General features: G+C 43.9%; 1 protein-coding gene across 3 annotated transcripts in view; it reads right to left on the bottom strand.

Moving 5' to 3' along the window:
• Window positions 1-22346: 22346 nt before the first annotated feature.
• Window positions 22347-26995, bottom strand: part of ATP10A (ATPase phospholipid transporting 10A (putative)) — a 109737-nt gene continuing 105088 nt past the window's right edge. For 2 of the 3 annotated variants that reach the window (XM_040056492.2, XM_040056493.2), the window contains 4 exons: window positions 25051-25131; window positions 24856-24960; window positions 24318-24505; window positions 22347-23648 (listed from right to left, as the gene is read on the bottom strand). In XM_040056492.2, coding sequence (XP_039912426.1) covers window positions 22943-23648; window positions 24318-24505; window positions 24856-24960; window positions 25051-25131 — 1080 coding nt within the window. In that variant the 3' untranslated portion in view covers window positions 22347-22942. The remainder of the gene's footprint in view (window positions 23649-24317; window positions 24506-24855; window positions 24961-25050; window positions 25132-26995) is intronic. The other variant, XR_005699595.2, reaches the window with a different exon arrangement.

Raw genomic sequence — 26995 nt, 5'->3', positions numbered from 1 at the left:
TTTCTCCTGAGCAGACTCTTAGGGCAAGCACAAAACTCATTAAATGAAAACAAATGTTCAACCCTTCCCTGCTATTTCCCTCTCCATCTGGCCTGTTAAAAAAAAAAATCCTAAAACTGAAATAGAAAAAGGTAGGAGTTCCCTGTTTTGCTCACTAAAGGGAAAGGCCAGGCTGGGCCCTGGTGCAAACAGTGAGACCATCCACCCAGCCTTCAGCTGGGACTGACCACCACAGGAGAAACAGTCTCAGAAGTGGGTGCAGGGATGCTGAGCCCTGTGATAAGCCGGTGCACAACAGGAATGAGGCATGTATCTCCTCTTCAAAGCACAGCCCCAGCTGGACACCAGTGTGCAGGCAGTGTGTCCACCAGCAGCTTAAGCTGGCCATTTAGCGACAGTAGATGTGCTCAGATTGGCAGCAGCCATGGTGTGTTGGAGCAAAATGCCACAGAGGTGCATCAGCTTCATGGAAACACACAGCAAGTTTGCCTCTGCAGTGATTAAATGGAGTTGTAAACAATGGAACTGCCAAAGGACTTTGAAGGGGTAAAATGGCCATGCAATGACAAACAGAGCCCTTCAACGTTTCAAGTTACAAAAACCCAGTGCCAATGAAAAATACAAGGAAACCCACAATTTCCTAGAAACTTTAGGCGGACTATACTGGGGTCCATGGGTGTTGAAAACAGCCATATTTCTGAATGGTAACTTGCCAGCAATCTTGGTAGGGGGTTGGTAATAACACCAGAGCCCACCTGGCAGTTTTAACTTTGCCCTGGTGTAAACTAACGTCTTCATAACTCTGTCAGTGAATTGTATTAGCTGCAGTTGAGAGCAATCAGTCTCTTGGGAAGTTACCATTTGACTTTCACACTTGCCCTTACTAAGTAATACTATAAATCTTTGAATCATCTGGCTGCCTTTGATCTAGCTGCAAGTGTGTTGAATACTTGGTGACTGGAGTGGAGGAAGGAGAGAGAGAAATACCTCATTGTGGTACTAAAGTAGTTCAGAGTGCTGAAAAAAGAGAGATGGATATGGCTTATCTTCCTGATGATATTATTTGAGTTTGCAACGTTGCAATTTGTGTTATCACACTTCAGAACTGGGGAGGAATAATTATTTTTGTAAGCATATATTTTCTGGGGGAAAGAAAGAGATATGTTTAGTTGTATCTTAAAATGGCTTCAAAATAAGATCTTGTCAATAGCAGAACTCGCAGGTTGTTTGTAAATGGCACTTTGATATGCTATTATACAAAATATTTAAACAAGACAGGTTTGAGAGGGTTATGCTGCTTGCAGGTGGAGCACCCATGGCAGAATGTGGGGAACCAGATGCTACTGTAAGGTATGCTGCACTTGCAGCATAAAACCCCCGAGTCATAAGCCCGAGTGATTGCAATACAGAAAAAGCACGGGATTTCCCAAGAGTGGGATTTATCTCATTAAGTTCAGATCTTGCACAGTCATCTAGAGTCCCTTTAGCAGACAAGGAACAGACTCAGCTCATTGCATGTCTGCTGGAGTGTAGAGCTGACCTTGCTTTTTATTCCTAGTTATCCGAATGTTATCCGAATGCTGCTGTTTGCGCTGCCCCTTCACACAGGCAAAGGGGCAGTTTCTCATCCCCTGAACATTAGTTACTTATGTTTTTGTGACATTGTGAAGTGGGAGAACAAGCCCAAATCCTGTAACAGGCTAAGCATGGGCTGTATCAGCATTGTAACTGATACCATCTGGTGGGCAGCTCTCTTGGAGTGGATCAGTCCTTACTAAGGAGCAGCACAGCCAGATGTACTGTGGGAGGTGCTTTACTGAGAGGCAATGTGGTCTGTTGAAGCTACACTGGCCTTATTACACCACATCAATGTCACAGAGACCACATTGCCCTGAAACCTTTTCAGAAAAATGAGAGTGATAGCTGTGCCAAGCAATATATTTAAAAAAAAAAAAAAAAAAAAAAAAAAAAAAGGGGCGTTGTACTCAATATTTGCAAGGCCATCAGCCACATCCATCAGCAATCACATCTATTAACATGATTGCTATTGATAACGTACCCTTCACTTCTGAGCTTCCTTAATTTGAGCATTCATGGAACTCAGGTACCAGCTGAAATGCTTCTGATTTTTTTCCCCTGAATATTACTAGATGAAATTATTAGCAATGATGAGGAATTTTTGAAAAATGCCTTCCTCTGAGAATTTAATTTTGGCATCCTTTTTTGGTAACAGTTAATACTCTCTGGCTGCCTGCACACAAGAGCAGAAATGGGAAAGAAATGCATCCTTGAGCACACGTTCAGTGCTCAAATTCAGCTGCAGCACCAGATTTGAATGAGACAGCAAAGCAGGACAATCACCTTTTACTCCTGAATGCTCTTGAGGTCAAAAAGGAGAAAATGCACCTTTCAGCTATAGAGACTTCCAGTTTCTAAAGCAATCACTTATTTTTTGCTGTTATCAGCTACTTGTGTTACCGTCTGTTATAAAAAATGACTCCCATACCCTTTATATCCTTGTATTGTGCTTGTTTATGCTGTTCTGCTGAGGTACTTAGGAAACAGAGGAAGAGACACTAATCTTCCTCTAATACTGCACACAGACAACATGTGTGAGTGTATGTGTGAATACATATCTATTTTTCTGGAAGCTGGTATAGCCAGGCATCCCAGGATACATTTATTTATCTCCTAAGAGAAAAAAATGTGTCTTACTATAAAAAAAGTTTATCTATGTCTATACCTGTACCTACGGCATGGAATCATAGAATGACCTTAGAGATCATCTTATTCCAATCCTTGTTCCAAGGGCAGGGACACCTTCCACTAGACCAGGCTGATCAGACCTCCATCCAACCAGGCCTTGAACACTTCCAGGGATGGGGCATCCACAGCTTCTCTGGGCAACCTGTTCCAGTGCCTGACCAACCTTATAGTAAAGAATTTCTTCATGATATCTGATCTAATCCTCCTCTCTTTCAGTTTGAAGCCTGGTACTGTCACTCTTGTAAAAAGTTACTCTCTGTCTTTCTTGTAAACTCCCTTCAGGTACCGGAAGACCTCAGCCTTTTCTTTTCCAGGCTGAACAATTCCAAATCTCTCAGTCTTTCCCTGTAGGAGGGGTGCTCCATCAGCTTGAGAGGGATGTTCTAATCAACATGGTAGGCCTTCTGTGGACTCACTCTAACAGGCTGATGTCCTTCAGCCTGGGTCATATTCCCAGAGCTGGATGATATCTATCTATTTCCCCAAACACTGAAAAAATAGAGAGAAATAAATGGAAATAATGTGAAATGGACAACCCCCCAAATTTATTCCTGGGTTTGAAATTAAATCATATATCAAGGGCTTTGACCTGACCATGCAAAGTGGCAGTGGGATCCTTGCCTCAGACACTCTTACATGGGCTCAAGCCTTCTGCAGCTTAGAAAGGCTCAGAGGGAAATTACAAGTCTGGTCTATCTCTGTTGTCACAGACATGTCCACAAACGTGAGTTATGCAGTGTAGTTTTCTGGTTACCTGCTCCTAAAATTAATGTTGTACAGAGGTCTACGAATACCACAGAAGAAAAAGGGCTGTATGCCTTGTGACTAGCTATCCAGTCCTTACAGGAAATACTATTTTCTGCTTTTGTGGTCTTGAATTTCTTACAAAAGAAGAAGGCTTTTGATTTTCAGAAAGGAGGGCTTTCTGGAAAACAAGTTTGAGTTGCATTTTTTTGAGGAAAAATATTGACATTTTATTATATGCCAGGACAAAAGTATCCCCTTCCCATTTTTTGTGAGCAGTAGGGAAAGCAGATTTTGTGAAACACACTTTAACTGTATTTATGCTTTGAAGCAGGTGAGACACGGCACACTGAAAAAATGTGTTTGGTGAAAACAAGAGGCAAGAAATCCAGGTGCCAGACTAGTGAGAATTGGGCAATGAAAGCACTTTTCTCTCCTGTAACAGAATCAGAGGTGTAAGTTACAAAACCCACATTGCCTGCTTCCTCCAATATGTGGGACTCACCTCTGGGACTGCTCCAACATGGGACATTTGGAGAGGGGAAGGGTTGTTTTCTTTGGAAAGGAAGAGAGCAGGTGTTGTGGTGCACTTTCTATCTGCATGCTTTGGTTAATTCCCTCTGCAATTAGGAAGGGGTCCCCACTTCCCACATTTGCAGCAGAAAACAGGCCAGGGGATGCAAGCTTCAGGTCAGCTAGCAGGATCAGCTCACCAGCCCAGTGCCAGTGTCTGAAGACAAAATGACAGGAGGAGGTTGCATGAGAAATACTAATTCCCACTAATGGTTGAGAGCAGAGGCACGTGCAATAGTTTGATTTGATGCATTTTTTTAGTAGTGAAGCAGGTCATCTTGGATCTGCTCCAGACAGCTTGTTCTTGTCTTGTAATAGAGTGAATAAATAGCACTCCTTGCTTGTAAGGCCAGGTCCAAGCAGGTGACTTTCCCCTGGGGAAGCTCCATCAGCCCCCCTTCAGCTCTACCAAGTTCCTTTGATTAGGCTGAGTACATTATATAGTAATAACCCTCTTCAGTGCTTTGGAAAACCTGCATTAGAACCAGCAAACAGGGGGTGTGATTCTGGAGGGATGGATGGATAGCCTAGGTCTGATCACAGCAGCAACACCGAAAAGAGCAGCAGGACATCCTGCCTTGGCAAATGCAGTGGCAGGACAAAAGTAAGAGTGAGTGAGTTCAAGGAAGCTTAAACCTGTGCCTGGAGGTTGTCACAGCTCAGGGCACATAACTGAGCAGTGGGAGCCATCAGTCCCTAAAACAGAGGCCACCCACCTGCTTGCCTGGGGCAGCTGCACCTGCCCTGGAGCTGCCTCTGCCTTGAAGCACCCTATCCACGGTATGGCAGCCACCACACTGGGGCACCTGCAGCTATCTCAAAAGACTAGGCATTTCTGAGCGTCCTTTTCCCGAGCTCACGCAGAAGTTTGGATGCTGCAGGATGGACATGCTGACCCCTGCAACTCCCAAGCACAACCAGATTGCTCTGGGCTGCTGGCTCTCACATCACTAGCTTTTTAAATAAAGATAAAAATCCTCAGAAAATACAGAGCTTTTCCTTTAAGCTTTACTTTATCATCCTACAGGAGCAGAGGAGGTTTCTCTACAATGAATAGAGAAGCCTGTACCTCTTTCCAGTACCTGTACTGCCTGACAAGGGCAAACCATGGCTCTGCTGGAAATAGTTGCATGGAGCAATTTGCACATCCAAGAGTAGGTGGGAGCCAAACCGCTGCTGTGGTGGTTTCCTGGGGGTGCAGCATTTTCCTTGAATCCCTTCAAGCGCTCTTGATAGCCCCCTGGGGCAGACCCTGCTAGCACTTCACAACCAGCCCAAGGGATTGGCACGAAGACTGTGACAATCTGTTTCTCTAACAAGGAAACCCTCTCCAGTAAAGCCTCTGGTCTGACAATGTGGAATAATACCAATCATCTAGATCCTCTTAAAAAGGATGAAGAGCTTTGGGAGTGGGATGGATGCACTTGAAATAGGAAACCTTGGTCCTATTGAGTACTTAGCTTGGGTGTGTTCTGGGTTGCTCAGCTGGGAGGCCCAGCCAGCAGTGTTTTGGAGACTGGACATTTGCAGGCCTTCAGGGCACTTGGGGCTGGGAACCACTGTGCTGACCAACAGCACTCATCCCCTTGACAGAGGGCTGCCTTCTCCACCTTAAAGATAATGAAGTGAATGAAAATCTATCTAACTGAGCTTGGTCTGCAAACAAGGCAGGCTGGTGAAGTCTCAATGGTCCCCAGAGCACCAGAAGATTATTCAAGTCCAGTTTTAATTATTTTTAGAGCAAATATCTTCAGTTTAACCATGTAAAAAGCCTTTGAATAATGTCTACAAACCAAATAGGTACCAAAAGGAATTCCTGCTACACTTTTACATGAAAGCTTTCTGCTGTTTGTTGCTAAAGGCAATCATCTCCATCTTTGCAGGACTTGTAGCCTCAAAGATCAAGAATCAAATCTCAGTCATATTTTTGTCTCTGAAATCCAGTACTCTGCTTTTTACCTTTTACCAGCCAAAGTCTGTAGTTTCAGAATGCAGCTGGTAGCTCCTGTACCTCTCTAGGCTCGGCCCCTTTCTTCTCCTTCCTTTTGTGTATGTGTTTCTTCCAGTTTGCCAGCTCCATCAAGTAAATAGATGGTCGGTATAATTATGCTCCATGCTGAGTTAAATGTTGCTAAAAGTATTAAAAGATTGCTATAGAAAAAAACTCCCCCCGGGTGAAAATACAGCAGTTAAATGTGGAAAACCTGGGTCTCTCTGTGCAGTCAAAATACAATTTAAAGCAGCCAGGTTTCAAAAGTGCTTTAGTTGGGCAAACACAGTGTATACTTTTGCTATCAAAATATATATGGATCGATATTGCTCTTTGAAATCACATGGGGTCTCTGCTGGAAGACAACTGAAATAAAAATTGCTCTGTCTAGGATTTCACTTTGGGCTTTGTTTGCTCACAAAGAGACAGGTTAGAGAAATGCTGATGTTAAGGGTACTGGGCTGCCTCTGAAAGTCCTTCAGCTCTTCTTTGGTGTTTTCTGGCCAAGGGATATAAGACAATGGAAGTCAGGCATAGTATTTGCTACAGGTCCTGCAAAGCTGCAAGACACAGGGTTATAAAGATGTTACTGAGCCCTAAAATCAGGCTGTTTTTTGAAAATAACATTCATTAATTATGATTTTCTTCTCTCCTTGGGATACTGAAAGAGTGCATGGTTTGCAAAAATCTAGCTGGAACATGTGGATATTGGAAAAATCCCACATAATTTCCAACTGTTAATGTCCCATCTGCCTCCCTAAGATTCCAGGCCCTCTGCAGTTTCTTATCTTGTCTCAGTCTTGATGCAGCTTTTTATATTATTGCCCCTGCAGGGAGGAATACAAGCCCCACTGACAAATAACTACATGCACCACAGACATGCAGCTTCTGGACCAACCTCCCCATCTGTACCATGGGCCAAGGGCCAGGTGCTGAGAGCTGGGACAAAAAAAAGGATAAATTTGTTTGTTTTCTGTACACCTGCACGCAAGAGGGTGCAGAATATCCTTGCCATGGTGACTCAAGCACACAAGTTGTCAGATAATTTGAAGGCTGGATAATAACTGCCTAAGTGCATTTTTTAAGGAAAGTGCATATGTTTCGCAATGCCTGCTAACAAGCTGAAGAGGAGTAGCATGGAAATCGGCATCCCCCTGCCCCCGCTGAGCCTAGAAAATGCTTTTTAGAGCAGTTTGTTTTAATTTTAGTGGGGAGATTAGCTTTAAAAACTTGTACTCTCTACAGTATTACGCAACATATGCCCTGAAAGGCATGTTATTTAATCTGTTTTCTTGTTTGTGTTCTGTTTAATGCTAAAAGGAAAAAAGGGAATACAGAGGTTTTCTACTGTCCTCCCCTTAACAGCTTTTTGAGGAGGGTTGAGAAGCAAAAGCAAGGGACATCATATTTCTGCTCCAGGAAATATGGGACAGGATGGATGCATTTTGGACAAGCAGGAAAGAAACCTGAAGGTGTGGAGCCAATGTCTGCTTAGCTCTGCGTGCAGGAGTGGAGGCTGTGCTGCTGGTTAACATGAGCAGCACAGGGGTGGTGTGGTTTGGCGATTCACAGGCACTCCAGCCATTTCAGGGCACGGCAGCCACCTCACAGGTTCAGCTCTGCCTCCTCACGTCTGAGCGAGGGGCTCAGTCCAAAGCTTCAGCCAGAAACTGGTGAAACTTGGAAAAAATCTGCTTTTTTTTAGCACAAATTAAGGTGCAGGATTGTCTCTGTTGCTAACCTCAAGAGTAAATGGTTCTATAGGCTCTGTCTGTACTATTCCATTAAGAAAAACCCAGGATGATCCCTACCATTAATTCCTGTTCATTTTGGGGCAAGGAGATGCTGCTCCACAGAAAGCAGAGTTTTGTCTCTTAGTTAACCTTGCAGGATTTCTGCCCGGTGTTCAGCTTCTGGCCTCATCCTGCACTTCTCTCATGGACTGAGCTGAAATAATTACATTCTCAGAGGGCTCTGGGAAGAACCCTCAGCCCTGTGCTTTGAAGAACCCAGAACCCAGGCTGGTGCTTTGGGGTTTAAAAATCTCTCACTCTCAGTAAGGGCAACTCCATTTCCCCACCTCTTGCCAGCAAGAGGAAAGTGATTCTCAGGAAAGAAAATACATTAAAGCCCTGTTGGAGATATTTTCCCAAGGAGAGACTGGGAGGGCATGGAGTGGAGGGAAGGTGGAAAGGGAAAAGAGTGTATTCAGTTTCAAGGTAAGTATTATACAGAAAAATTCTTGTGCCACTGTTCTCCTCAGCAGCTGACTCTTTGCTGAGACACAACCCAAATCTTTCGGGCAGGAGCAACCTGGGTGAAGCCCAGAGACCCAGCAAGCTTCTCACCACTGGCCATAACTTCCTCCAAGAAAAGTAGCTCCTGCTGGTCACTGCAGGACTTTCCCTGGGGTGCTGAGCAGACACCCTCCCAGGTTTCCTAATGCAGGTCATGCTTTTGCACTCGACAGCCTGGGGAATCCCCTACCCTTTCAGGAGCAGGGAAGAAAAGTAACAAATCATGATACTCAGATGATTTTTTTTTTTTTTTTCTTCCCCCACCCCCGGCCCAGGCACTTCGTGTTCAGGAGAAGAGGAGGAAAAGAAAGGGAAAGAGATTTTTCAGTCTGGATATAGGAGTCTTGGTACCCTTCATTCTGCATCTGCCCAGGGTGGGCCCAGACACTGATTATTCCCTAGGAAGGAGATCCTTTGGAGTTTTCTCTAAATAAGACTGTGAAGCTGCTCTGATGTTACAGCCCATGGTAGCTTTGCAAGGGGACAAAGATATCCTCACTATCACAGCCCTGGATGAAGCACATCTCACCCTCCTAAGTAAGCAGAATTCTTGGCTGTACTGTTACAGCCATACCTGAAAAGAAGAAAAAAAAAAAAAAAAAGGAAGCAAAATGCAGTGTTTCCCACAGACTTCCCCAGCTGCATGATGCAGTTGTGATCTAAATACCCAAGGCAGCATTTTCAGAGCTTCAAGTAAGTACACCAGCTAATTAAGGGATTTTTATTGGCACAAAGGATCCTTTTCAGTCAGTGGCTGAAGGAAATGGGACAAACTCGGACATAAGAAGGAGCAGTGCCTCAGCTCAAGTCCCCTAAATCCTTTATCTTTTGTCAGATGATCTGACCGCCACTAGTGACCATACTTTGAAAAACTCTTCTTGTCAAAATTTCTGATAGCAAAATCCCTCTTTAATCTATTCTGAATCAGGCCCTGCTGGCCTTTTCCCTGCTGCCAGGGTATCCCCAAGTGACATTGCCCAGGAGGATGACAGGTTCACAAGAGTAATGGCAGGTCTGGTGAGGGAATGCAAAAATGATCCTAGATTTCATTATGTGCAGAGTGCTGCCCAGACAGAACAGAAATTTTCTCATGGAGCAAGGCTTGGGCTATAGATTCCTACCATGAGAGGGGAGAATAAAAGAGGGCTCCCATTTTTGAAGAACATTAGAAAAGATCCAGTCCTCAGACAGAAGTTTTCCCTCAATAACAGAGTATAAATACAGCCCCCACCTCCTTCCTCCCCACAAAAAAAGCGGAAAAACGAAGGGAGTGGCCGGGCTTAAAAGCAGTATTTGAGGTGGGATGGTTTGTAGTCATGCACTGCCGTGTTCTGGGTTCTTGATCTACCTCAGGGGTATGTTGTGGCCAGTAACTTTAGAAGTACCTCAGTTTGAAAATAATAATTTAAAAACTGCACAGGAATTAGCTGGCACCTTCCTAAATCAATACAGCTTACAGCAGTCAAAGTAAAGGAAAAGCACTTGATTTTATTTGGTTTTTGATATTTTTTAGGGAAACAAGAGCTTTAAAAACCTGATGGTATTTTACTGAGTAGAGAAATAAATATCTGGTGGGCTGATCCTGACTGGATACCAGGTACCCACCAAAACCTTCCCCTCACCTCTTTCTTCCCAGGCTCAACCTCAGTCTTCCATGAACTTCTCCAGCACAGGACCTTCCCACAAAAACTGCTTCAGTGTGAGTCCCTTCCCTGGCGTGCACTCCTTCGGGAGCAGGTTACTCCAGCGTGGGTCCCAGGCTGGAGCAGATTTGCAGGCAGGACCTGTGACCCAGTGCGGGACCCACATCACAGGTCCCACAGGAGCCTGCTCCAGTGTGGGCTTCCCACGGGATCACAACCTCCTGCTCTGGCATGAGGCTGCAGGGCAACCATGGGCTGCAGGGGCACAGCTGCCTCACCATGGTCTTTGTCACAGGCTGCATCTCCTCCCTGTCCTGCTTCACTGACCTCAGCTCCTGCAGGGCTGTTGCTCTCACATATTCTCACTCCTCTTTTTCAGCTGCTCTTGCACAGGGGTTTTTGTCCATTCTTGATTCTGTTATCCCACTGTCACCACTGAGCTCAGCCTTGGACAGAAGCAGGTCTTTATTGGAGCTGGATGGCATTGACTTCATTGGGAATTGGGGAAGTGCCTGGCACCTTCTCACAGAGGCCACCCCCGTAATCCCCCATTGACAAAACCTACCATGAAACCCCATGTGCTGGCTTGGAGGCAAAACCAGTGAGAGACTCCAAGTCAGAAAAAACAATTTAATAGGAGAGAAAAAAAAAAGTTAAAATAAAATAAAATACATGCAATAGTACAAAAGATCACTGACAGAGTCAGAATACAACCTGAAACCGTGGTGGTAGCAGTCCAGATGAAGTGGTCTTGTTGAAGCAGTGTTCCTGCAGAAAGCTCTGGTAGCTCTTGTCCTCAGGGAATCCAGCGGGTAAGGCTGCCTGTGCTGTCCCAAATCCCAGATTATATCCAGGTGGGAATGCTTGGCTCCTCCCCCTGGGTGGAGCATCTCACAATGGGCTGATATCATTTTATCAGTCTTGCAATGGGTCCTTGATTGCCCATTAAACAGAGATAGCTCCTGGAGGGAGTTATCCATGAGTCATGCAGCAGGGCATTGATGGGCCATTAACAGAAGAGAGTCTGGAGGGAGGGGGCAAGGGAAACACTGCCCAACCTAGTTCCAACAGCTCATGTAGATGGTGATAGAATACATACTTTGGGCACATCTTACATTGTAACCTAGGACACCCCAATATAAAATAAAAAAGAAACCTGACTGTCACCCTGGTTTTTCTGAGTTTTTTAAAGCCTTTTGATTGTTCATAAGATGGAGTGAGTCTTTTTAGCTTCTGTACAATATTAGGAGCAGTTTTTGCCTTTTCTCACACATGTACCATAAACAAATCCTTTGTTTTTCATTCTCTGTCCTTTGTTTGCATATTTCTAACCTGAAAACAATTGTAACTGACAGTTGGTCTGGCCATTCGGCTGGGAGGTGAAAACTCCAGAAGCCAATCCACAGCCAGACCCACAAATGTATAAAAAGTAAGAAATACACAGGCAGAGGGGCTCTCAGCCTTGGCTCAGCCTTGGGCTTTCTCAGACGTACATCTCTGCCCTGCAAATCTCTCGTCTCTGTGTGATTGCTTTGCGTGTCGCGATCACACCTGACATTCCTAGACAAGCCCAAAACAATAAATTAACTTGAGAGAACACAAATTAAAGTGCTGGTAGTTCAATAATAATTTAAAAAATCATATAATTTTTTATGAGTTGTGGAGAAAAACTCTAGTGTCCTCAAGTTAAGGTAGCCTGTGGGGTAACAGGAAAAAAAAAAGGATGAAGCTTTCCCCAGCTAACTATAGATTAATTGTTTAATCAATGTGCCTTCTCAGGATGATGGAAAGAGATGGATGATTGTGAAAAGGGGTGTAAAAAGAGGGGTGCGTGTGTGTATTTGTGTCTCCACTGATGCAGAGGCTGCATGCTGAGCATGAAAACTTCACTTTTAGGGTAGTCTCAATCTGTGTGTCTAGTTCAGCCTTTTTTTTCTTTTTTTTAGTTGGGCCACACCCCAAGTCGACAATCAACAGCAATCAACAATCAAACCCTGCTTTGATATCAAGCTTGTTACCTTCTTGGAGCAAGCACATGTGGAATAAACACGAAAGGGTTGCTGCTGTTGCTGGTGGGTGCTTCCCAAAGGAGAATTTCTGTCTGCAGAGGTGGTTGGGAGTTTTTGGCTGTGAGGTGGGAGGTGGTATGAGAGTCAGGACAGCTGCTCTGTGCCTGCTGGGTTTCATTTCACGGTTTGAAAGGGAGCCATCAGTCAGCTTTCCTCCCGGCCCAGAGGCTGAAACAAGCAGGGAGCCTCCATCCTGGTGGTCTGATAGATTGTCAGTTCAGTCTATAATTCTTACATGGGCCTTGAGGCAATTTGCTCTGGCCTGCAAATACAAGATACAGCCACGCTGGGTGCCAAAATGAGATGTCAAGTTGCGCTGCCCTTTTCAGTGAGATGAGAAATATGCCTTGGACATGAACGCATTCATCTCGGAGGCCTGCCTGCAAACCCCTCAGCTTTTTGTAGAGGGGAGTAAACCATGCATCTGAACACTGAGCAGACCCAAACAGGCCCGTGTGCCCAGCTCCTCTGCACCTGCACTGGGCTGTCATCTAAGCATCAGGAATTCACACAGGGGTGATGGCAGCTGCCCCTGCAGGGGTGACATCCTGTCCCTGCCAGTAGCTTGGAGAGCCGACGGCAGCATCTGCGGCACAAGAGCACATCTTGTACTCCACCAGGTTCTGCTGCATCCCGTGGCACTCCACAGCATCCTGTAGCATCCTGCTGAATCCCTTCGTGTCTACAGTTGGCTGCCTTGTCACTGGAGCAGAATTCATTCACTCTTTCTGGCTGTGCTGGTGCAGGAGAAAGGTGCTGCCTTCCCCACCAGCCCTTCCTGGCTCGTCTAGAGATGGCAGCCAAATGTGAGTGGAGTGGTTTATTCAGTTGTGGCCTTTGACTGCATACAGGTAATTTATTGCAGAGAGATGGCTCACTCCTCGATCCGTGTATAAATGCATCTCCTCTGGTTACAAAGGACTGCAGAGAGCAATGCTGGGTGCCAAGATTTATGGAGCCACATGTTTATCAAGGAGATGAAAAGAAAGAAAACACCCTACTAAAACTCAGCAGCATTGTGGCATCTTTTCCCTTTTTTAGTGCTAGAAAAAAAACCCATGTATTTCTCCCTGCTGTTACTCTTTTTCTCCTGCCTTGCGCGTTATTCCTTTATTGGTCTAAAGCCCGTCTGCTTTCCTTGCACTGCCAAGGAAAAGCTCCGGAACAGAGTGACCCTGCATGGGAAACTCTGAGTGACTGGTGTGGGGCAGCAGACAAGTCTGCCTTTGTGTGCTGGTTTGTTTTGGAGCTTTGTCACCGCCCGGCACAGACGGCACTGGCTGTGCCCAGGCACCACCCAGCCCCGGGTGTGCCCTGCGCAGAGCCCGGGCACCCTGCGGGCCCTTGGGCTGGGGACAGCGCTCCCAGAAACACACACCCTTAAAAAATGGGGGAGGGGGGACAGGACAAAAGTAGTAACGAGGTATAGGGTTCATTAGCAGTGTGTGCGCTGTTTTAGGAAGCTCGGTTTTCAATGTATTATGGCCTTTTTTCCAGATTAACAGTGGTGTGAAAATATCCCGACCTTTTAAACAGTCTTCACAAACCTGTCTCAAACAGGTTTCTTAAGGATAAGACTCACTCGAATCTGAAGCAAATATAATTGAAAATATTACAGATTTTAGGTAACACCTTCTTTTTTGATTTTGTAAGGAGTAAAATGAGGTTTTCCTGCTTAGAGACCCTTGAAGCTAAGGTTTTGACTCAAGGCACCTAGTTACAGGTTTAAAATCTCCACATTGCTTTCAAATAATTACACAGGGTATTTTAAATTAACTTTTTTTCCTCCCTCTATACAGAAGCATTTTCTCTTTGTAGATAACAAGTGAGTGGAAATGAAAGCCAGGGGTGGGAATACAAGGATACAAGGGCTTTTTGGACTTCAAGGAGGTGATTCAAAAGAAAAGGCCACAGTGTGGTAATATAGTCACTTATATTTCTGTGTTTTTTTCCCTCCTCCAAACAAACACCAAAGAAAGATAACGTAAATTGTTTCTCTCTTCAGACAACACTGAATTACTCTAAGTAGAGCTCAGAAGTCTATTATTTAAACATGTCAGAATCTGCATGCTTCCTTCTGCTTTCTTTGAAAAGACAAAAGTGTTCTCCTCTTCAAAACACAGCAGTGGGCTGTGACAGCTCCTGAGCACAGGGTTACCCCTGGCCTGGCCCAAGCAGAAGCAGTGACCACCAGACTGTGCTCGAGGTGCCAGCTGTGGACCCACCCTTGAGGATGGAAAGGGTGACGAGCTGAATAGCTGTCCCTGGCACAGGGCTGCCAGGCTGGAAAAATTCCACACTCAGTTCAGTGCTGGAGAAGAGAAGGAGATGGGATGAATCCTAATAATTTTTTAAGCAGGTTTTCTCTGCATCTTCCACAGAATGGAAAATACTGGTGGTGCACCTATACATGGTAAAGCACCTCCTGGTGCACACAGACTTAGGACTTGTGTCCCAGAGATGTCCCTTGTCAGTTGCCCTTCCCAAAAATGGGATATTCTCTATATTATTTTTCTCATGGGCCCTCAGGACAAAGAGCAGACCATAGCTGCACTACATGGGATGAAATCGTGGTAATGCTATGTGGAGAAGTAAAATTGGCTGAAGCAAGATCCCAGTGAATGTTTGTATCAGACTAGGATGAGAACAGGGAGCTGTGGGGAGAACAGTCCCTGGACGCTTGTTTGGAAATGTATTTGGACATGACTTTCCTCTGCTTGTGCTGCTGCCTCTGGAAGGGAATGTGCGGGGCCAGAAGGTGCTCCACACATTTGAGAAGGTACATTTGAGATTTGCCAGGGGCTGGGAAAGGACTGGGAGAGTCCCCCGCTCTCACTGTGACCTGTTCCTGGGGACAGGTAGGTTCAGAAGAGTGCACTGAGACCTCTCAGAATTTGATGTGTCCCCAAAACCTCATGCCAGGAGTCACTGCTCGACTTCCGTCCCGGATGAGCAGGAGCCATCTGGCAAGGGGGCGGTGGCTGGTGGGCTACAACAGCAGCCAACTGAATGCAATAAAACCACATGGAGTATTTTTGGAAAAGCTGACATCTTTCTTTCTCTCTTTAGCTCTGAATAATCCAAGAGCCCGGCTTCCTTGTACTGTGGGCCTTGCTGGAAACAGCACTCAATGGGCAGGAAATGCTGCCACCTGTTCTTGATATTTGCAGACACCACCAGTACATTTGGATGCAAATGAATTAATTCACTATTAATCTTCAAAATTCAGAAAACTTCAGATGAACTGCAGGTCTTGGTACCTAAAATTTCTATGGGCCCTCAGGGGAGAGCAGTCTTCGCCTGCAATGCCTCCCATTATGCCATCATTTGCCCTCAGTTTCCAGATGATGCCAACTCAAACTTTCTATTTACATCATCTTCCAAGAAGCTTTTAGCTATAATGGTTTTATTGAGTTCTTGAGTGTTAAGCAAAACAATTCAGCTATGAAGTTAATTGTGTCTGCAAAATGACAGGGATCTTATAAACTACAAACACCCAGCCCACTCGGGATAAAAATGGTTCATGCAGCTCTAACAGTACACACGGTTGATTGAGAGTTTGTTGGTAGTTTGGGTTTTTAGTAAATATAACCCCCACATTTTCATCAGCAATATGATTAAAAAAAGAAGGAAAAGCTTTGCATTTTCAAGTTTTTAAAGTGAAAAGCTCAATATCCCCCTTCTTGCTCTCAAGCTTTGGAGCATTTGCACATAAAGAATAGGATAAGAAGCAGGGTCAGGCCCTTCAGTGGGCAGTTGTGGGGGGCGTGAAGGACTTGTCAGCAAAAATGCTACTTAAACAAGAGGCATCTCTGCTGTTTTCACTAGCACATTTCTGCTTTGTTTCTAGGTGTGCAAATGGTGAGCAATATCTCTGTTGTGGCGTGGGTTTCTGAGAGTCCAAGCAGATTTTCGTGGGCATTGTGTTTTGGGAAGGAAAATGAGGAAGGGTGAAAAGGTGTTCCTACCTTCACGTCCAAGCAAGTCTGGCTGTGGGCACAATTCGGTGCCTTAGTGCCTTCATGCACGTAAAATGGGTGGTCCAGGAATAAACTGGAGACTTTAAAACCTGCAGCTTTTGGAAAATGTGATGAACAAGCACCAGTAAAATACCACAGGGAATTCTCAGCCAGGAAATGCTAACTTTAGCTACAGCAGTGTTGCGTTTAGGGGTTGTGGGGCCAAAGTGAGAGGCCCCTTGGTCCAGCTCTGAGTCAACACTGCCTCTGGAAACTTGCACCCTGTCCTGACTAGGGGAACTACCCAGATAATGAAAAGGAATTAAAAGTCCCAGCATGTCTCCCTACAGAGGGAATGGACACTCCACCCGGTTTGAGCAGCTTTTATTCACCTTGGCCAGCTCTTCACTCACACTTTTCCAAGTCTCTCAGAAGGCTATTTCAAGCATTTTTTGTTCACTAACAGGCTATTTCCATGCACTGTGTATTTCCATCATGTAGCAACAGCCATGAGCGAGCTAAATGTCGATGCCTTTAACCTGCTTTTGAGAAGGTTCTTGTTTAGTCATACCTTGCACAGGGCTACATCTCAGACAGGCACCATGCAAGATGAGCTGATGAAACAGGACTTTTAGAGCTGACCCAACTAACGTCCTTCCAGCAGCAGAGCTGGCTGTGGGACCCAGCTGTCTTTGCCCGCCCTGGTGAGGATATGCTAAACCTCATCTTGGAAGGATTTATGTAGTGCTGCACTTCATGTATCAAGGGAGACATTACTGCACAGAGCAAACACCTGTACTTAAAACCACATGGAAGCTGCTGCTCAAAATAGAGATAATCCCTCATGTAGCTATATAGAAAAACATTCCTTAAAAGTTAAGTTTTTTCTTTTAACTGCTCTTCTTCCATGTAAATAAAGCATAGTCTGCACGGCACTGTTGCCATTTTCAACAGTGCCTTCTAATTCTAGATTTTGAGATTTAGGGGTGGCCAGGCTCCTGGGAAACCACATGAAATTTTAAAGCACACAAAGCACCGTGATCCCTTTGAGTGTGTGATACACTACAGGGTTTCACAGCCCAGGACAACTGGAAAACCCTTGGTCTGGTTATGGGTGTCCAGACCCAGAGACATTTGTAAATCTTTACCTGTTGAACCTCTTAAGCCAGGGCAAAACATTTTGCTGTTGTGTTTTCCAGCTGAAGATACATGGGCTGTGACCACACAGGGTCTCCTTAGGCAGAAAGGACCTTCAGTGAGAGGCACATGGGTTGGCCAGTGGAGCTGGTGCTACTGGCAAAGGTACCTCCATCCCTGGGGCAGTGGCCTCAGCGCAGGTGCTTCAGGGGCCCCTTCAGGAGGCAGCAGAGGACCCCCCACTGCACCTTCCATTGCAGGAAGTGCAACCATCCCAGGGACTTTCCAACGGCCAGGATTCATACTGGAGAGCGTGGGAGAGAAACATGGAGGCTTTTATGCAATGGCACAGGAGATTCCTCATGGAGCAGGAAGTTACTCTGCCATGTTATCCATTTCTTCCCTTCCTGGTCAATACCAGGACACTGCAGACAAATTTGTGGGCTCAGCCTAATGAGCAGTGGAGGGCTGCTTGCCCTGGGAGGGCACCAGGATCCCTTTGCTTTGGTTCCTGCCCTGGTTTTCAACACAGGGAGGAACTGTGGAATCAGTAGTGGGACCTGTCCTGGTCCCTGGCCTGGGAGAGCTCCTGACCAGGGCACAGCCAGCATGTTCCCGTTTGCAAAGCAAGTGCCGACCTACCTCTGAGTCAGCATTCATTCTGTTCCAGCCCCTTATCCATTCTCAGTGGCAAGTAACAAACCAAATTCACTTGTGCTACTGCTCCAGTAAAATTTAAGCTTAAGGGAGTCAAACAGACAGAGAGGGTGATGTGCTGAGCCTTTTCAAAGGCAAAAAAAAAAAGCAGTTGGGAAGCTCTGAAGATCCCCTTGCCTCTCTACCAGTCATGGGACTTCTGAATAGCATCCAGCAGTGCCTTTCCTTCCCCACTTTGCTACACCTGCATGCCCGGCTTCTCTTGGCTTCTGCAGTGCCTTTGACACATACCTGTTACTGCGCCATCACAGTGCATGGCTTTATCAGCATCGTTTTCAAAACTGCCATGTGTGCTCCCTCACAAAAGCACATGGCTGCATGTAATTCTGGACTGAAAAATGCCCAAGGCATAGACCAGTCTGCGTAGACGAGTCTGGATCAAGAACCAGCTGCTGCAAACACGTGAGACTTTGAAAAATGTATTTATTTAGTTAAAGTTTTCATGCAGATTTATGTTTACATTTTATAAATTGCCACTCCCAGATGATTCAAGCACACACAGTTCTGACAGTTTATTTTAAGCTGAACATCTCCATTTACTGAAACCAGTATTCATGCAGAGCCCTTTTATACAGCAACTTGAATGAGTAAACCTCCTCAAATCCTCCATATCCTATGTGTGCATGTGTATCGGACAGTCAGTAATGTTTAGGATGTATAAGCCTGGAGTGGAGCAAAAAGTGAGCATGACACTAGAAAGGAGACTCAAGGCACAGCAAAGCAGTGCTTGTTGATTATGGGGGTAGAGCCTTCATGAGATGTACTGGGAGCAAGCACAGACTGCTGCCCTGAGCACTGAATTGGGTGTGAATAAATGATAAGTCAAAGTTCAATGCAAGGTCATTGAGGAAGTCATGTAATAGAAGCAAGTGCAGTCCCTGAATAATCTGAAAAGGTCTGAGGAAATTTTAATCAGAGTGTATAGCTGTGGTTTCAGTGTAGGAGGGTGGCAAGCAGATTCACGACTGGGCACACAGAACAGTGATGTATAGCTGGAAAAGCCTGGAAAAAACACTTGGAGGTTGTTTTGTTCCTGTTTCGACATTTATATGCCCAGTTCTAATGCCCTGGCATATTTGTGAGATGTAATTTCTGAGATTAGAGAGCCATTCTGATAGACAATTTCTGTCTGTTTCTAAAAGGTCTTTATAAATCCAGAAGGAATTTTTGAAATGGATAAATCACTGAGAAGTGGATTCACATAAATAAGACTAAGATGTATGGAACACTGTGACGCTTAATTCACAACTCTCCTTCTCAGCTATTAATTTCATCTGGACTACTTCAGCCAGCAACATCCAGACACAGAAGTGCTTGCAGAATTCAGTGCAAATATTTCAAACAGTCTACAGGGGGCTGTTGTTGGTAAAAGACCAAACATAGGTATTGTTTTAATTGCCATGTGGAATATTTTCATAAATAGTTGCATGCTTTTTGTGGATTAGCCTCACACATTTAAAGCTTTGTTTTGCCTGATATAACAACTGCTCAACTGCACCTACAGGACTAACTTTACAAATTTATTCTGTTTTATTAAAATCAATGTATACAGCTTCATATAGCAATTAGTATTTATTTAGCTAAAATGTTTCAAATATTAATAGCAGCTTCAAATTGTTGACAAGTCCTAAAGCCCAGCAAGTAACATGCTTTGATGTGTTTGTCTTCTGGCAGATGAAGAGAGAATTGATTTAAAATGTAAACAATCAGTTTGCTTAGTATTTTCTTTCCAAATGTGAAATTCGTTTGGGCTTTTTTTCTCCCTCCAAACTGTGGTTTAAATTACATTTTATCGCTATTATTTTACAATTTATCTCCCAAAAAGAAAATGGCAACAGTTTGCTGGCTGACATCCAACTGACCCGGTTCTTGCCTTCACGTAACTCACTGTGGGTTTGGCACATGTTGGCCTCAGTGTGGCACGTCTTCCTACCCACCTGTGGGCACACCAGCAGCCCTGCTGAGACCACTGCTCCATTCAGGTCAGCAGGATTATTTGGTTTATTTAAGATTAAATTAACACATTTTTGAAGGATTGCTGCCACAATAAAGATATTTTATCTTTTAGTATGAAGGGATTAATTTACACCTTAGGTATTTCAGAATAAAACTCTAAGGATTTTTTGAAATTTTTTATTTTGCAGCAAAGTAGAGCAGTTATGGAGGCCTGATTCCCAGCTGGGGTAAGTCAGCTTGCAGATACTGGAGATGCTATGATGGTTACAGCAGCTGAGGTCTGAGATCTACAGTTTTCCTAAATATATGATGCGGATGTACAACTCACACCCACAGTGGCAACTTAACATATCTATCTGGCAGTGCATGAGTCTCAGTCCCAAAGGAACTTCTATCCCATACCTACAGAAATAATCTTTGATAAACTGAAAGCACAATAACTAAACTGAATCTTGTACTGCAAAGCCACGGCCAGAGAGGAATTTAGGTTCTTTTTGAAAAGAGTGAAATACATGAAATACAGCTCTGAGCCAAAGCCCAGTGATGCTCCAGCCCTTTTCGCTGCCAGCAAATCCCATGAAGACCTGTGGGACACCAGTCCTGCTGTGAAAAGATGACTCCTGACGCAGAGGAGTCAATTAGCTCAGGAGATCCTCACCTGGCTGTTAGGGCTGCTGCAGTAACTGAGAGAAGGCACACACCTGCAACATCCTAGGCAAACTCCTGCTTTGACCCTCTGACACTCTTAGGCTGAACTGAACATCCTGCAAGCCTATGAACTCTGCCCACCTGGTATCTGACACCATGTCCTTCTGTGAGATCTTGTTTTACAAGCAAATGGTTTCTAACCAGATGGATTTACACATTTTGAAGTGTTATTTGATTTCTCTGACATTAAAAGACACTGCATCTCCACACAGATGAGTTATTTACAATGGCAATCTCTGCACAGGATGTGTTAAATACTGCCAGCTAACCTTGCAAAAAGTTACCTGCAAAGTCACCCCAGCAGTTACTCTCAGGATGGATCAGGCTGGTAGTGCCAGCAGAGATACGTGAACAGGGAGCTGTCTCCCCCAGCTAGAGACCTTTGCAAAGGTTTCTACAGCTGAGCTGAGTTCTGCAGGCTCCTTTGCCAGGGCGTGGAGAGTGCTCTGAAGGGATGGCATCTGCCCTGCTTCAGAGAGGTGTGCCGAGACCCACACTCCTGGCTCGTGTTGGCACTGACAGGGCAGATGCCTGCCCGCCCTTGTGGAAACGGAGTGGCCACTCAGACTGCCCCACTTCTATCACAACTAATATAGCAGAGGAATGCCAGCATGTTTTCGGCTAGTAACAAATGAGTCAGTAGGTGTGCTCTCCTCCACTAAAACCCATACATATAAAACCAACATTCCTCTTTAACTCAAGGGCAAAAGAAAGAGTTTCTGCTTCGGGTTCATTATTTTCAAATCAATCATATGCTAAAAGCTGTCCACAGGAGACTGCAGTAGTGAGTCCCTTAGTGCCTTTCCCCTGTCCCTAGTCAATTCTAATCCCAGATGCAGTTTAGTTACTTGTGGATGTGTCATGTTTCTTGAGGGTAACATATTTACAGGCTGACTGCTCCTATTTACATTGCTTTCATTTCTTTCTTTCATTGGCATTTCACAGTATCATATTATCAATTCAGCCTTTGGGAAAGAGGCCAGTGTACATAAATCTTTGAAAAAAAAAAAATAAAGATCCTGAGTGGATTAGCAAGTGACAGATGGTAGGCACTGTGTCTCACCACGCTGAGGCAATCCACAGGGCAGGCAGGCTGCCAGGCACAGAGCATGGCACTAACAAGTTGTGGCCTTAGAAAAGCTGATGGCAAGCAATACAAAGGCCATGAAAACCTTGAGGAAAGGAAGTGCAGCAGATAGTTCATATGTGGTGGTGATGACCAGGTGGGAAAGAGCCAAGTAACATTCCAGGCTAAAGCCCCTGGGATCCATCAGGCTGGCACAGGTTAGCTGCACACCCATGTACCAGTGGCAGTCTGGGGTTTACAGCCATGGGAGGTCGGCCCAGAGATAACCTCAGAAAGCAGTGCAGCTTCCTGTTTTTGGGGCTGGAGATAGCCTGCTTTACACCAGGCTCAAATACCTCTGCTTAGCATGTACCCTCACAGCTGGCCACGTGGCTTCACCATCCCCAAGGACTTGATTTAACCTGGCTGAAACAACAGCAAAGGTGTCTCACAAAATTCCACTCTGCCTGTCCTTATCCCAGTAGCAAGGAGAACAGACCTCTTCAGTAAGAGTGGTTGTGGTAGTGCTCCAGCACCCAAGTTCACAGGCTTCCCAGATCAAACTCTTCAGCAGATGAGATACCAGTTCTTTGCCCCAAATCCCTCCTTACAAACAAGCAGCAAGGTTTTTGTACAGCACGATGTAAGGCCATGCCCAGCCAAACACCAGCTAACCCAAGGGAAGGGCTGAGTTACAATTAATGCCAGACTGGGAAGTCACTTTGCAATATGGATGGTCATTTATTTATTGTTTTATCACAACACATCAAATGCTATGGCTGCAATATCAGAACATGGTGTAATTTATAAAGTATCAGTATTATTAATGTGGAGGTAAGATACTGTTAACATTTACAGAGAGGTGTATAATAATTCCATAGCTTTGCCTCAGTGACAAAATACACTGGCAAGCAGATGATGGATGGAATATAGTGACTCTTTATTATCATGGTTTTTCCTCCTTGATTACTGAATGGCCTATAATGATATCAATAATTGTTGCTGAATCTAATCCTTTCAAATATGGTAGATAGAGTCTTTGCTTTTACAGTATGTGTCAGAATAGAAGAGAAGCATCTGAAAAATAAAGAAAAGGCATTTCCTTACAAAATGAGATGAAAAAATAAAACAATATAAATGGAACTTTCAAGTGTTTCTTTTTATATTTAAAGCTCTTATTTCAATAAACTGTATTTAAACATTCTTAAATAATCATTCTGTACCTTTGATTTTCTGTTTCACCTTTGGAAACAAATAGAGTAATCTCACTATAAATGTGTGCAATAAGAAAATATATAAATACTTTTATGGCCCACGTCATAAAAAGGTGGTCTCAGAATTGTCATTTTTACAATGATCAGTTGGGGTTCCTTTCATTTTGTCCTGCAAGTTATTTGAGCTCTCTTCCTTTAAGCCTTTGAAGTCCACATGCAAAGAAGAGCCAAGCACACACGTACTGTCCTGTGTTTCATTTTGTAAACTGCTTGATGACACCTGTAAAACAGTCCCAATGTGACTGAACAGTGGAGTTGATGTGATCCACTTCAACAAACTGAAGTCTGCTTGGTCAACTGCTGAGCTCCATGGGAATGTTGATCCCACAGGCAATGACTCCACCTCTGAAGTGCCACATCGAACTTCATGAAACCCCATGGACCTTTCCAGACTACTTGCTGAGGAGGGGAGCTCGTTTTCCTCATACAAAACAGCACGCTGGGGAGAGGCAGCCACAGTCTGATCTGTTTTATGTTCTGCCTTTGTGTGCTCTCGGAAAAGTGACTCCCTTGTCTGAGGAGAGGTTGGCAAAGGAGTGCTTTGGTTATTAGCCTTGTAACAATCACTAGCATTTGAGCCGAGACTCGGGGAGAAGCTGTCGGCAAAGAGCCGTGTCTGACATAGCGTCTCCTTTACATTCAACTCGGTGAGAAGCTGGGTGCGAGTCTCTGGGGACAGTTTACTCAGCTGGCGTCCAAGCTGAAGCTGGGTTGGGAATAGTGTTCCCTGAAGGGTTCTGTACAGGAATCTGCAAGAGGAGAATGAGCATGTGAAAAGAAATGAAAGGAGGAAATACCCAACACATTATTAAGGGAAAATATCCAAGCCAAAAGCACAACATAGAAAAATAATGCTCTGCACAAAAAAGCTTGCAGATGGACAGCTCTGAATGCTGTGCTAATATTTTGATTAATAACTTAATTAGGCAGTGTAATAAATCTGTATCTTTAGCCAGTGATCCACCTTGTGATTACACACAGTCTTCCATCTTTCCTAGATTAGGAAAGGCAATGGAGATAAGTCTGTAGAGCAAACCTCCTACATCTACAAATAGGCAAGTAGGTCCACAACACACTATCAGAATTTGGGCTCTATGCATTTTATGTGAGGATGGACTGAATCTGGAAGCAACACAGAGAACCTCACGGGGTAGCAAACCTCTGCATGGCCAGCAGGTTTGACCAACAGACTAATTATACCATTCCTGTGGTTCTTGGCCAGGAGCTGTGGTCTGTTCCTGTGGTCAGGAGCACAGAATAGGTTAGACAGCCCGGCTTCAAATGATCAGCTGCTGAAAGAAACTGAGTTGGCTGGTGGGCAAAACAAAATATGGGGAGTGGAAAATGTTCTTGCTCTCTCAATTGTATACATAAAGTGCTTTTACATACAAGAAAAGATATGAGAGAAGATACAATACCTGGGCAGCAATGCAACAACTGGTGATATAATGCAAGTGAAATAAAACATAGGGTCTCCCATCAGCCTTTCCATGGTCCAGTAGGGATTGGATGGTGGATGGCAGACTGGACAGGAAGCATTGTAAACCAGAGCCACAAAGAAAAATAAAATGATACTGAAGATGCAAGATGACCAGTGGAGAAAAGTCTAGAACAACAACCAAAAAAGAAAAGCCAGTGACATAAGTATGGTTCTTTATATTCTGAGAAATTTGCTGTGACTTAATTAAATTAAAACTTCTTAATTTCTGGAGTCAAATCCATGCACAGCGAAGAGTTTAGAGCCTTGTATATTTAAAAATTCTTATTATAAATACAACACTGCAAAGCTGTTTGCAGTTCATATTTTAAAACCTTTTCTATGCTTTTTAAAAACGCCTGCTAAAAATAGAACGTGCTGAGGGAAAGAAGCAACCATCTTATGTTTTCAAAAGGTGGCACTAGGAGAGGAATTATGTCTATGCCAGTGAGTTTCTATGTAGGCTGTAGGTATCTTACCCAAGTTTTGGTTTCAATAGCCAAATGCAGGATGATGGTAAAAAGAGCTATTGTAGTTATGGGAGTTCCCCAAGAGAAGATATCCACCTCTGAATCATAGTAAGTCTGTAAGAAAGAAGATAGAATTTAGCCCAAGCTGTGTTGCCAGTTCTCCTCCAAATGCTTGAAATAGAATGGCTCAAACCAAACACTTACAAAATAGGGGATGAAGAAGCAAACCAGGCTTTGATACATAGCATCAATCATGTTCATCCAAAACATGTGTGGTTGGTACTCCTGTGTCATTAAAAAAAAAAAGTTAAGAAAATCAGATCATAATGAAGATCCTATCTGCCTCGACAGGTATTTTGAGGGGCATATTTCTAGGGCAGTTTTAAGGGCTTGGGAAAACAGCTTCATAACTTTGCCAATCATTTTGCTACCCTGGGGGAGGAAGCATGAACAGTCTACATGCAAGTCACTCTGTTCTGGAATTAAAGTATTTTGCCTTCTTTTTTTTTTTTTTTTTTTTTTTTTTGGCAGAGGGTATAGTTTGAATCTGATGCTCAGGCCAGGAAATATTTATGAAGGTGCCCTATTTTGTACATTACAGTCAGACCACTAATGAACATGAATAAATGGGTTCTACATCACGTAAGCACAAGCACAGGGTACTTACTGGCAGAAGAGAAAACAGAAAATGCCCATGTACTTAGAGAACATCCACAACAAAGGTCTTTAGAGGCAATTCATGCAGCAATATATGCTATAAATATGTATATAAAACACCCACATATATATATACACACACACACACATATCTCTAAGTATGTGCAGAAAATTGCTTGTGAAAACTAATATTAAATTAACATTTTGGTTTACAGAAATATACAATTTCAGGGGTATAGATAGTCATATAAAGGACCTAGATATGAGGAAAAATTATAAATGGCAAAATGTTTATATAATTTTGGTATCTATTCTACATCTCCAACAACTGGGTTCATCAGGTCCTCTTCCTTTTGTGGAAAATATCATTGCAGCCTAAAAATGGGAATGGAAAGATGCTTAAAAAGAATTATGGTGTTACTTGGCCTCCTGAACTAACATGGTTAATTACTGTATCAGGTTGCTCAGAGGCATTGTGGAATCTCCAGTGTTGGACACATTCAAAACTGGACTAGTTAAGACTCGAGAAACCTCATCCGGGTTTGAGGCTGTTTTGACCAGGGGTCTGGATCAGCTCGCCTCCAGAACCATCTAAACTATTCTATAATACTGTTGCCCCTCTTTGAAAGAGATCCCACCTGGAACAGGATTTTTAAGTTTTTAAAATGCTTTTTTAGGTAACTATAAAGAGAATGTGATCAATAGATTAAAACAAAACAAAACAAAACAACAACTTAGAATGATCTCTGGGCTTCTCTGTGAGAAATAACTGCTCTATGAACCTGGGACACTTCTCAGCTTGCTTGCTGAAGACAGGCAGACATAACCTCCCAGCAAGCCTTAAGGCATTACAAGAGTTCTATCATCCTAAAAACATGCAAGAGGAAGGTATTAATAGTACAGATCTTTCAAGTGTGATATACTGAAACGGAAGAAATGCAGAAAACAGAAAACAACAGATGAAAAGGACACAGTCTGGACTAATGGACTAAAATAAGTTACTCTCAAATTCTCCTTTCATCTTTCCAGGAGAGTATCTAGCAATGCCATAACATGTGTGGGGTACCAAATACAAGTGTACACTTGGAGGCAAAAGCCACTTACTGTGTCCTCTCAGAGGACAGCTTTGTAAGACAGTCTTAAGAAGGCTTTTGCCTTCGAAACAACATCCCCATATAGATGGTTTTGCTGAACAGCAAGGCTTTCCCACAGCACACTCCACGTGTAATTAGCAGGAATAGTTTGGCTCAAATTCCTCTAGCAATTCCTTCTGTTTTCATTGTGCAATTCAAGCAGATGGGGACAAGGTGTTTTCAACAGATATTTCGGCACAATCTGTCATCTGTGACTACCTCCCTTAGAGACTAAGTTTATCGTGCTTACTACCAAGGCCATCTTTCTCTTCTTTTTGTAAAGGGCTGAGAATTGAAGTTTTGAACAAGTACTGTGAGGTTATTCTGTAAAAGCCTGCACTAGCTACAAGATGCAATCT

Source organism: Hirundo rustica, chromosome 2, assembly GCF_015227805.2.
Source record: "Hirundo rustica isolate bHirRus1 chromosome 2, bHirRus1.pri.v3, whole genome shotgun sequence".
In the NCBI taxonomy this organism is placed as follows: Eukaryota; Metazoa; Chordata; class Aves; order Passeriformes; family Hirundinidae; genus Hirundo; species Hirundo rustica.
Note: the sequence above shows the minus strand (reverse complement) of the source record. Positions and strands in the feature narration are given on the sequence as shown.